At 46.6% G+C, this 12,389-nt stretch overlaps 1 protein-coding gene across 2 annotated transcripts in view; it reads left to right on the top strand.

Moving 5' to 3' along the window:
• The window catches only part of LOC106601020 (zinc finger protein 385C), a 206,870-nt gene that overhangs the window by 116,009 nt on the left and 78,472 nt on the right, over window positions 1-12,389 (top strand). The window contains exon 1 of one of the 2 annotated variants that reach the window (XM_014192871.2): window positions 8,310-8,797. The exons of the other annotated variant lie outside the window; for it this stretch is intronic. Within the exon in view, the coding sequence (XP_014048346.1) occupies window positions 8,788-8,797 (10 nt within the window). The 5' untranslated portion in view covers window positions 8,310-8,787. Of the gene's footprint in view, window positions 1-8,309; window positions 8,798-12,389 lie in introns of those variants that run through there. 2 annotated transcript variants of the gene reach the window in all.

Here is a 12,389-nt window from a genome sequence, read left to right as displayed (position 1 = left end):
CCTTCTCCCTCTCTATATCTCTCTCTCCTGCTCCCTCTCTATCACTCTCTCCTTCTCCCTCTAGATCTCTCTCTCCTTCTCTCTCTCTGTATCTCTCTCTCCTTCTCCCTCTCTATATCTCTCTCTCCTTCTCCCTCTCTATCTCTTACTCCTTCTCCTTCTCCATATCTCTCTCTCCTTCTCCCTCTCTATCCCTCTCTCCTTCTCCCTCTCTATATCTCTCTCTCCTTCTCCCTCTCTAGATCGCTCTCTCCTTCTCCCTCTCTCTATCTCTCTCTCCTTCTCCCTCTCCATATCTCTCTCTCCTTCTCCCTCTCTATATCTTTCTCTTCCTTCTCCCTCTCTATATCGCTCTCCTTCTCCCTCTCTCTATGTCTCTCTCTCCTTCTCCCTCTCTATGTCTCTCTCTCCTTCTCCCTCTCTATGTCTCTCTCTCCTTCTCCCTCTCTATATCTCTCTCTCCTTCTCCCTCTCTATATCGCTCTCCTTCTCCCTCTCTCTATGTCTCTCTCTCCTTCTCCCTCTCTATATCTCTCTCTCCTTCTCCCTCTCTATATCTCTCTCTCCTTCACCCTCTCTATATCTTTCTCCTTCACCCTCTCTATATCTTTCTCCTTCACCCTCTCTATATCTTTCTCCTTCACCCTCTCTATATCTTTCTCCTTCACCCTCTCTATATCTTTCTCTCCATCTCCATCTCCATATCTCTCTTTCTCTATCTCTGTTCCTCTCTCTGTTTCCACATCTCCTTACCACCAAAGCCTACAGGGGGTGATGAGGTGAGACGTAGTCACACTGTGTGACCTATAATGAGAGTGACTGAGGACTATTTGAAGGTCAATGCTTGGCTACTTAATGTATATTTGGTTGGTATATGTGCACGCCTTGCTATAGAATACCAACAACCTCCTACTACAGACACACAGGAACAGACAGACAGATAGAGACAGACGGACGGATAGATAGAGAGGAAGATTATGCAGACAGACAGACAGAGTATGCTGTAGTCTACAGACAGATAGACGCACAGACTGCATAAGTCCCACCAATGATTCCAGGCAATACAGAACATCCATTACAAATGCATTTATGGCGGAAAACACTTTCTTTCACTTGCAAAAACACAGTCGTGCTTTTTATAAAAGCATCTTTATTCAAAGATATTACTCATGCATACGGATACGGACACACTCTCACGCATGCACAAACAGTTACAGACACACACACGCATGCATGCACACACACACGGATTGTTTATGCATTGGTGCTCACACTGTTGCTGTGTGTGTGTGTGTGTGTGTGTGTGTGTGTGTGTGTGTGTGTGTGTGTGTGTGTGTGTGTGTGTGTGTGTGTGTGTGTGTGTGTGTGTGTGTGTGTGTGTGTGTGTGCCAGACAGATTGCCCCCCAGTCAGAAGGGAGGGAGCTGTCTCAGCTCGTCAGCATTAGGTGCCCACGCCGCCTTGATCACCGCCGACAGCCAGCCACAGGAAATGATGTGCTGTGAAGCCACCCAAAGCACCCATGTGACCCTCTGTGGTCAGAGGGGGAAAGAGAGGGAGGGAGGAGAGGGGAGCCAGTGAAGCGGTGTGCCCTCACGATTACAGAGGCGGAAACCATGGCCCTGCCTGGCACGGCAAAGACACACACACACACACACACACACACACACACACACACACACACACTGACGAGACATAGAGACAGAGAGAACGAAACACACACGCCACAGCTACTGATATATTTGTTCAGGCTGAGTGGCAGTGAAATGTATCCCAGCATGCCTGGCACCAGATCTCTGTAGCCGTGCCATTGTTCTCCTGTTCCACACTACTACCACTCTTAACAGAGACACACACACACACACACACACACACACACAGCTCTAGTCTCCAGACTAGTCTAGATACAGATTCCAAATAGCATAGGCTGCATCTCCTGCTGACGGCCCTCCTTCAGAGCTGCTAGTCAGAGGTGAGAGGTTAAAGGTTAGTGGTGAGGTCTGTTACAGGGCCTCTGTGGGAGGAGGTATGTGTGTGTCCGTGTGTGTGGTGGGTTTTTCCAGGGCTGACCTCACACTCTCACGTTTATAGACCCTTTGTTTTACAGATTTTCCAGGCTTACCTTCAGGTGTGTCAGAGACTGTAACATTTCCAGACCAGAGAGAAACTCCAATGTTTCCACTGGCTCCATCCTCAATGCATACTTTCTGGCATACTCTGCCCCTCTCTCCTTTCACTTTCGATATCCCTCACTCTTTCTCTTCTTCACATGAATTGATACCCTTTCTCCCTTGCCCTCTTCTCCGTTTACTCCGTCTTTCGTCTGTCATTCCCCCTCCTTTCTTTCTCTGTTCAGACACATGGCTCCATTAGCGTCATGCAGACCCGGGTTCAATTACTATTTGACATTTTTCAAATACTTATAGCATTTGTTCTAGCCTGCCTGGAGTGCAGATGAGTGGGGTTTACAGTTTTGAGACCGTTATATCGGTCCATTAAGCGAGGGTAGCTCAATCGATCCCAGATCAAGTATTTGAAATGGTTTTGAATAGTGGTTGCACCCAGGTGTGGTGTCATGCGGGAACACTTGGCCTTTTGATATAAATCTGTTTTTACTGGCATGTTTTTCCACCCATTTTGTGTGTGTGTATGTGTGTGTGTGTGTGTGTGTGTGCTCTGTAGACACATTTACTGCTATAACACAAAGAGATGCCCCTCTCATCCTTTCCACAGGATTCCCCCATTTGTTTTACAGTAACGAGAACGCACCTCTACTTCCAAACACATAGAAAACAACATCCTTATGGCACTTTAATGGCTGCGCTTCTATTTGAGGCATAAATGAACTTAACAGATCTAAGGACGGGAACCAGTGAAAAGAGTTCATTTGTACGCTTTAATGAGAGTGACTGAGCACTTGAAGGTCATTGCTTGGCTACATAATTCCTCATTTAGTTAGTATGTGCATGCCTCGCTATAGAATACCAAGAACCATGTCTTCAAGCTCTACACCATCCTGCTGGACCAACTCTGCACGATTCGTCTGCTAAACCACAGTTCAATATAGTGAAAGCAGGCCACTGCACAGAGACAGTATTGATTGCTATCTAGCCATGGTATTAAACATATGCAAGCCACAATGAAGTCCTGTTAGTAACAGAAGTCTGGGTGCAGTTTGTATAATTCATTTCTCTACTAACCCGGGGAGAGAGGGACCATGGTGAGAGGCTGCAGGACAGATGTACAGAGAGAGAGAGAGAGATAGAGAGAGAGAGAGGGATGGAGGGATAACTGAGGAGAGATGAGGATGAGAGACGAGAGTTGAGAGGTAGGGCACATACATCATTCTAGGTTGAGAGGATGGTACTGTGAATGGTAATATTGGTAGAGATCCTCCCTTTGTCTCTCCTCCTTATCCATCTCATCCTCATGAGAGAGGAAGAGTAGTCTGTAGAATACCTCACGTGTCTGATCTGTGGCACTCTCCTTCACCCTACAGTTGTAGGATCTTAATTTGAGACAGTTTGCTACAACAGGAAAATAAACCTGCAGCAACAGGAAATTTGAATTATTATGTGGATTATAATTCATGGACAGTTTTTGTAGGGGTTGATATGTTTTTTTGTTATGGCAAATCCAGTCTGACATTTTAAAGTGGAAATTACAAACTTAAGACGCCTTTTCAAAGGCTGTACAGGGAAATCATCAGCAACAAAAGAATGATCAAATTAAGATCCTATATCTGTATCTTCCTCCTCTTCTTCCTCATCCCTCCCCCTCCTCCTAATCTGTCTGAACCCAGGATGAAACATACAAACAGATGTTTTATTTATGTTGGAGAATCCATCTCTCTCCCTCACTCCCTTTTCTCCCTGTGTCTGTCTTTCTGTGTGTGTGACTGAGTGTGAAATACATGCTAAACAGTACATCTGAGTCCCCTCCCCTGTAGGGTGTAGAGTACAGGTGTCAGAGCACAGCATCGCCCCCTCCCTCCCCTCCCCACCCCTCCCTATCCACCCTCTCTTCCTCTCCCTCTTTCCTCCCTCATACTGTGATGACAGCTTCCTCTCTTCCCTCTCTCGGACTCTTCTAGACTGAGACTCATCTGAACCGGCCTGCTACTCTGCTCCAGTCTCAGGAGCTTTGCTGTTGTTTCCTCTTGTAGTCACAACTGACTAGTATGCTCTTCTATCATTGTTGTCATTCCTAGTAGCAGCTGTACTAGTTGTATTCGTTTTAGTGGTGGTATTTGTTCCGAAGCCACAATCATTGCTATTCCCATACAGTAATTACGATAATAATCAGTGGGCCTAAGGACCAGTAATCTGATAGCAGATGCTATTGTTGTGCCACTGGGCACCTGGTGCCTCCAACCCTCTGGTAATCATAGGGCTCAGGTGCGTTAAATGCCTCCTCTCCATCCCATTTGAACCCTTTCACATGCCTAGCACAGCTCCACGGTGGCCTCAGGTTCACAATTTAACCCTCTGGTCACCTCCAAAACACATTTCTAGACACTTCCATCGGCATCCAACCAACCCTTAGCCACTTGCAAACTCCAGTTCCCTTGCCAGCACCCCCAGCCTCACTTCTCCCCTCTGTCAGCCTGCCCTAGAGCAAACTCCCTGTCTCCCGGACCCTCCCTCTCTCTGTCCGTCCATCAGTCAAACCAGTCAGTCCGTTCCGCTCTGAGGGAGTTCTGTACTCTCCTATTAATTTGTTTGTTTGGCAGAGAGAGAGAGAGAGAGAGAGAGAAAGACATAAAGAGCGAGAGAGAACGGGAAAGAGAGAGAGAGAGAGACAGTTAGAGAGAGACATATAGAGGGAGAGAGAGAGAGAGAGCGAGAGAGGCGGGAAGAGAGAAAAAAGAGAGAAAAAAAGAGAGAGAGAGAGAGAGAGAGAGCTAGCCGCTTCTCGTCATGCTGTTTTCATCTCCATTGGCTGTCGTACATTATCTGGGCGGAAACCCTCCACTGCAGGTTGGCAGAGCTGGCAGACCTGCTCCTAATTGACGCTAGTCGCTTGGAGGAGAGGAGGAAGAAGAGGAGGAGAAGGAAGTAGCTTGAATAAATAATATCGGTGTTGTTCCACCTGTCAGTCATCCCCTATCAGTTGTCAAAAGTGAGAATGAAACTTTACTGTATAGTTTCAAGTAAACTGAGTATCATGTAAGTTCTATGCTTCTATAGTGGGATGATGTGTAGTACATTTCATATCCACTGGCTTATGTCCAATGATATTCCCAATCAAAACAAATCCAGCACATACTGTAGTAGAATAGGGTTTGTCATACACAACAATACGTAACCAAAGAGAATACGACGAGTACACACACCCATCAGTCCAGAGAAGTAACAGTTTGTAGCAGTTTAAAACACACACACCAATCGAACCAGCAGTGTGATTTCTCCCTGCCCCCCGCCTGGGACTGATTGGACAGTAAAGGTGAACATTAAAAGACCTTGACATGTATTGATCACCGCTGTCCGCATGCTGGAGAGAGACAGAAGAGGAACTCCACGTAAAGACTCGCTCAACAGATAACAGTATGTGTGTTTGTAGCAGTTTGTTGATGTGTATAGCTGTGCATATGTAGCTAATGGATAGACATGGATTTCACCCTTTAGAAGTTGCTGGATTTTACTAAGTCTTCATCCAAATACAACAGTGTGCTTGCATTCTTCTCTCTGATAGCTAGTTGTGTTAGGCTGACACGGTATGAGGAAGCCTGCACTAAAAGGACTCGTCATTAGTCATGTAAAAGCTTGTTCAAATGTCATAGAGAATTACTATCTCTCTCAATGCATGTCAGAGCTCTCGTCTCCCAGGTGACACATTCCTCAATATTCCGGACATCTTCCCCCTCCCGCCTCGTGTCTCCTGCCCTCCCTGTCACACCGTCCCATTGTGCCCACCTCTTCCGCCACCCTCGCCACTCCTGCCCACTACACCACTCTGTCTCTGACAGCATGCCACCGTACAGATCCTGCATGTTAATTAATCACCTCCTGCACCGTCCTCCTCCTCGTTCCTGGTCCCTTGTGTGCTGCTCTACCCTACACACACACTCACTCACGCACACACACTCTGAGGCCAGTTATCAGCGGCCCAGCAGCGGAGCAGAGGGCTACAGAGGATGTCATTTCACTGGAGTGGAATGTGACAGCTTGACCTTCTCCTCTCTCCAGGGCCCCCATCCTCATCACCATATATACCTGGCTCCGCCGGGCACCGCGCTACACCCATAGAGCCGTATTATTATCAACACCACTACCATCACTACTATACTCCCCCTCCGATATCAAACAATCCTAGTTGAACTCATTTGCCCATCATAGTCAAGAGGAGCCCAAACACAACTCCACCGTGGTGACCTCTCTAGCCGTCACAGAGAGCCCTTATGCCCTGTGGAGTTTCATCGAGCCTGGGTTAGGCTAACTCAACTCTGTCCCGGTTGAGGCTTGCTGTGGATGTTGATGGTGTTGCGTCTAGTGTTTGGTCTCATACAATCTGACGCCTGTTTCTGGGTGCTTGTGTAGAGTCGTGGATATGCCTTGACTCACAGTCTGACTGAACAGCACTCCTCTGCAAAGACACTGATCTCACTAGCAGTCCTGTTTCATAATGCTCTCTATCTAACGCTGAAGGGCAGTGGGCTGTGTCATGGCTGGGGAATCTAAAGCAGAGAGCCAGCCTCTCTCATTAGCCCTGGCTCTCTCATGCCTGTGTGGGCTATATGGTTGGCACAGTGGTTGGCATGTGGTTGGCAGGGCTAGTAGGCTGGTACAGCTGCCCTCCATACCCACAGTCTGCCATGAGAACTGGGGGTCCATGGCTACTGTGGTTTATACACTACAGTCAAGGACACCTTGGCTAGCCGTGCTCGTCCCTGGAACCTCTGCTGAGCAGCTGAGGGACGGAGGAGACTCTTCTCTAGCACCGGAGTCTGTGGAGGAAATGCACTTGATTCCAAACTCCTCCTGTGGCTTCTGACGTTCTGTGTGTATCCCGTATAGTCTACCTGCTCCTAGCACACTTCACCATCACCCTCTCTCTGTTCACACCAGAGAACAGAGAGAAGGAGGGCGAAGAGCAACAAGATGGAGGTAGAGAGAGGAAAGTCAGAGATTAGATGGAGACACCGATTGGGGGAGAGAGAGAGCAGAACGAGGAAGGATGGAAGGAGGGAGGTGAGCAGAGAGAGGGAGAGATGGAGGAAGGGGTAGAGGGAAAGCAAGGGAGCGATTGAATGGTGTAATTAAGTTCCTGATAGCACTCTGGGTGCTTTGGCCAGGCTCCAGTAGAGCTTAGCACTACACCGAGGCGCTCAGCCTGCTCTCCTCTCCCGCCTTTAGAGGAACACACACACACACACAAACACACACACACACACACACACACACACACACACACACACAAAGTTAAACACACTCACACCGCACAAACACACAGATACATGGTTTCTAGCTCACTCTGTCACACACAAACACACAAACTCAGTCCATGTAAATGTGAACACACAGAGACACACACACGCTGCGCTGGCAGGCTCCACAACATTGCACTAAGGCAAAAGACGAAAGACACAAAGGAGAGAGAGAAGCGACAGATGAATATGAGCAACTGTCACTCAGATCAGGCACACTTACAGCTGCAATGACATACATATACACACATTACACACACACTGCTGCAATGACATACACATACACACATTACACACACACTGCTGCAATGACATACACACAGAGAAGCCAGTTTCCCTCAAAGCTTATCTTTAATAGCTTCAAGTTCTCTGCTGCCTCCCCCTCTCTGTACAGTCTGTCTGATGTGGTAGTTTTATACTAGCTGCTGGCTGGCTGGCTGGCAGCAGAATCACTTCTCTTATCAGCGTGTGTGTATCCATCTCTCTCTCTTCTCCCTTTCTCACTCTCTCGCTATCTCTCTCTCATTCTCTTTCTCTCATGCTCTCTCTCTTTCTCTTCCTCTCCCCTTTTCTCTCTATCTCTCCGTTTTTCTCTGTAAACAAGCAGGGCCTTGTCGCTATTCTGCTGCGTGACAATACTCAAATTCCATTAGGGTGACCGTTTTCCATCAATTTAAGGGTCAGGGTTCAACCCAGGTGCCCATGAAGTGTTGGACTACACAGGGGTGGAGTAGTCAACCTTTTCCAAATAGTGCTCCGTTATTGTATTTTTCACCGTTTAGCCACTCAATGGGATGTGTGGTGTGGCTGTAAATGTGTGATTGATACATATCAATTATCATCTTGACCCGGCTCCTCCCTCCATCAGGGAGAGTGACATTACTCTTGTAGCGGTTTCACAAAGCCGTTCTCGCCGAACCGTTATCTAAGAGACAATATGCGCTATGCGGACTGTTAAAATAACACCAGCTTATTTTCCCATTTGCGCTGTCCGCTCAGGTTAAATGTCGGCCAGCTGAGCAAGAAAGAAAGAGCGAGAGAGAGAGAGAGGGGGGGGTTGCAAGCAACCCCTCATCTCTCCATTCCCCTTCCCTCGCCTCCTTCGGGCCACGCCGAGCAGCAGATCAATATGGGTTTTAATTGAGGAGCGTGTGTATCATTCTTCTGAGTTGTAGTAGTTGGGATCTGTTGGGATTTGTCCCAACAGCAGTCGTTTATTTTAGTTGTGTTTGTTTAAACTCCCGGAGCGGAGCACGATACTTGTGCGTCGTTGCATGCACTTCTTTTCTGGGGATACCGCGTAATATTTACGCGCTGTGAAACACCGAGCTGGAGCGACGTCTATTCGGTCCTGGACGCACGATGCTGATCGGTAAGTCTCGAGTTTTTTTTAACCTTTTATTCAGATACCGCGCTGATGTGGCTTCGAGGGTCCGCTGTCCGTTCTTTCGTTTCTAGATACGTGTAGCCCACGGTCGGGCGCCTAGAACACCTGACTGAAGCACTGGTCGGTTTAGCCTTTTTAACCATACGTGAATTTTATATAAATTACGACAATGTTTTATATAAATGTAGCTTTGTAAGTTGTACGCACTAGCGGCAAGACCAGTGCGCAGTTGAATTCTCAAATATTTATGAGGGACAGTCAAATTCAGACGCAGATTAATGTGCAGTGTTGGGTGGTAACTGTAGCCTATGGCATTTATTTGTTTGTACACAACTAGAATATTTGTCTTGCCAGACCATTGGAAGTGTAGGATACCGCAGCGACCCAAAGATTACGCAAAATGATCCCGTAAAATCTCCTTCAAGTTCGGAGTCGTGGATCATCAGTGACGTTAAGCCTGCATAATATTTATTCCTTATATTAACAGTTAAAATGTGAGTTTTCTTTCAAATTTTACATGCTATCGAAAGTAGACTACCGGTCATTTTTGGGACAAAATCTTAGGCTACTGCAGAATGAATCCCCTTTTTGGAATGATGAGATCTTCATATTTGAACATTTCTCGTGTGATTTATCTTCAAAGGACGAATCCAGTGTATACCAAACTTTATATTCAACAAATATGAATGTATCTGCTGTTTTGATGTTGAGCTTGAGTTGATCTCTCCTCAACGTGCCGGGTGCGTAGGGCTATCGGTCTCATACCTGTGATAGCTTGAATTAAATATTTACAGAAAGCGCTCCGCTAATGCATTTGAAAAACCACGCGGCTCCTTGTTAGTTAACTCTAATAACGTCATTATTCATGTTAGACTTTAGAAACAAAATCTGAAAGTGAATGATTGCCTTATTAAAACACGGTCCTCTCCGGGATTCTGCTTCTTCGATGAGTCGCTTCAACTATAGACTTTTTCCCTATACTGTGGTATAGGCTATTGCAATAGGTTAATCAATTTCGTTTATATTGTCAATAATAATTCATGGACATCTTACATTTTGTAATTTAAGATATAGATTTAGTATATATTTATCGATTGTCTGCATAGTATTGAGTATTTTTACTTTGAGAAAGACAAATAGGCTACTAAATAGACAGTAAGTCATTGATCAACACACACTGGCCAATTTGCATTGTGGGGTATCACACCATTAAGAAATCACTAAATCCTGTTATAGAAACTGATCAGCCATGACCTACATAGGAGCCACCTGCCCTCTATACATAGGAGCCACCTGCCCTCTATACATAGGAGCCACCTGCCATCTATACATAGGAGCCACCTGCCCAATATACATAGGAGCCACCTGCCCGCTATACATAGGAGCCACCTGCCCTCTATACATAGGAGCCACCTGCCATCTATACATAGGAGCCACCTGCCATCTATACATAGGAGCCAAGGAGATAATGATGACAATATGAATAGAATGTGCAATAGATAGCTTATATAGTATAGGCCTATTTTCTACAAGTATTTCTGATTTATTTTCCTTATAGGCCAAGGTTACAGGAACATTGCAGCAACCTAGACTGGTTGTCTTGCTGCTCCCCTCTGGATCTCATCACGGTTGCCTCTGGGAAACTGAAACAAGATTTATGACCCTATCAGTCCACTCTAAACTTGATCCTGCAACCCATGACAACGTTGAGGCAGTCTGTGTATTGGTAGTGGGGTTGAGAGGGGTGTGAGAGAGAGGACAGACAGATGTACTGTATGGCCGAGTACACTGCAGTGCTATAGGCTACACTGCCTTGTAGAATTATGGCCACTAACCTAACACTGCTCTGCTGCCATTTTACTGCCCTGCCAGAGTCACTACTGGAATGTATGTGTCCTATATGACATCAACTCTGTCTCTGCATGTATCAGGCATGGAGCCCATCTTTCCAACTTAGAGAGAGAGAGAGAGAGAGTGAGAGAGAGCAAGAGAGACACACACACACACTGACACAAACACACTGTCACACACACACACACACACACACACACACACACACACACACACACACACACAGCACACACACACACACACACACACACACACACACACACACACACTGACTGACACACACACACAAACACTGACATACACACACACACACACACACACACACACACACACACACACACACACACACACACACACACACACACACACACACACACACACACACACACACACACCACACCCACACAGGGCCCCCTCCAGGGATGATGGATCTGTCTTTAACTGAGATTGCGGGGTGCTCACAGATCCCAGCGCTAGCTCTTAAAATGGCTTCGCTAAAACACGCTGATGACTCCTGCAAATGGTTTCCATTAGCATTTCTCCAGATCTTTATTCCTATTCGTAATGCCTCCGTGGCAGGCCTACAGGGGAGACAGATGCATGTGGAGCACAAAGCTGCCAAGGAGATGTATGGTGGAGTATTTAGGTCTAATTTACTCTTCTGTTCTCACCTAGACCCTCAACCTCTAGCATCGGTCAAGTCAACAACTGAAATCACCCCACCCATCAGACTGTGGTGCATAAAAACACAGGCACTTTTCAGACACAGTTTGGTGGGGCACAGCGGGATCTCACACACACACACACACACACACACACACACACACACACACACACACACACACACACACACACACACACACACACACACACACACACACAGTTCCTTGTGGATATACTGCCTGTCCAATGACATCACCATGGTCTTGTGTGAGTGAGGAAAGGTTTGTGGTCTGACTGTCACTGTGTGGCTGTAAGGGGGCGTGACCTTGCTTCTAACAACTGACCCTCACCCCACCCCATACCTGTTCTCCCACCTTACCCCCAGGCTGCAAAAGGCCTGATTATAGCCCTGCCTGTCTGTGCCTTTGGGAGGAGACTCTTTCCTTTCTTCTCCCCGGCTGCTCTTATCTGTGGGATCAGGGAAACGGGAGGGAGCTGAAAGGACAGGCTTAATTTGTGGTAAACAGGGGCCCAGACCGGGGCTAGGCCAGGCCAGGCTGGGGGTAATTACAGGGGGTAGGGTTACCCTCTGGATGGATAGATGGGTGGGTGGGTTGGATGGATAGATAGATACATTTAGCCACACCCTGAATGACAGGGTTGTGAACAGAACATACACATGCTCATATTTACATCATGTCTTTAGAATGGCTGCCTGAGCCAAGTCAAATCAAATGTTATTTGTCACATGCGCCGAATTCAACAGGTGTAGTAGACCTTACAGTGAAATGCTTACTTACAAGCCCTTAACCAACAATGCAGTTTTAAGAAAATACCTAAAAAAAAGTAAGAGATAAGAATAACTAATAATTAAAGAGCAGCAGTAAATAACAATAGTGGGGCTATATACAGGGGTTATCGGAACAGAGTCAATGTGCAGGGTCACCGGTGTCGAGGTGCCCCCTGCACAAATCTGCACATTTTCAGTGTTATTGTAATCCACAGTACACCCATTTTACATTTACATTTTAGTCATTTAGCAGACGCTCTTATCCAGAATGAC

Source organism: Salmo salar, chromosome ssa03 (genome assembly GCF_905237065.1).
Source record: "Salmo salar chromosome ssa03, Ssal_v3.1, whole genome shotgun sequence".
NCBI lineage: Eukaryota > Metazoa > Chordata > Actinopteri > Salmoniformes > Salmonidae > Salmo > Salmo salar.
The sequence above is the reverse complement of the archived record's forward strand: the minus strand, read 5'-3'. Positions and strand labels throughout refer to the sequence as shown.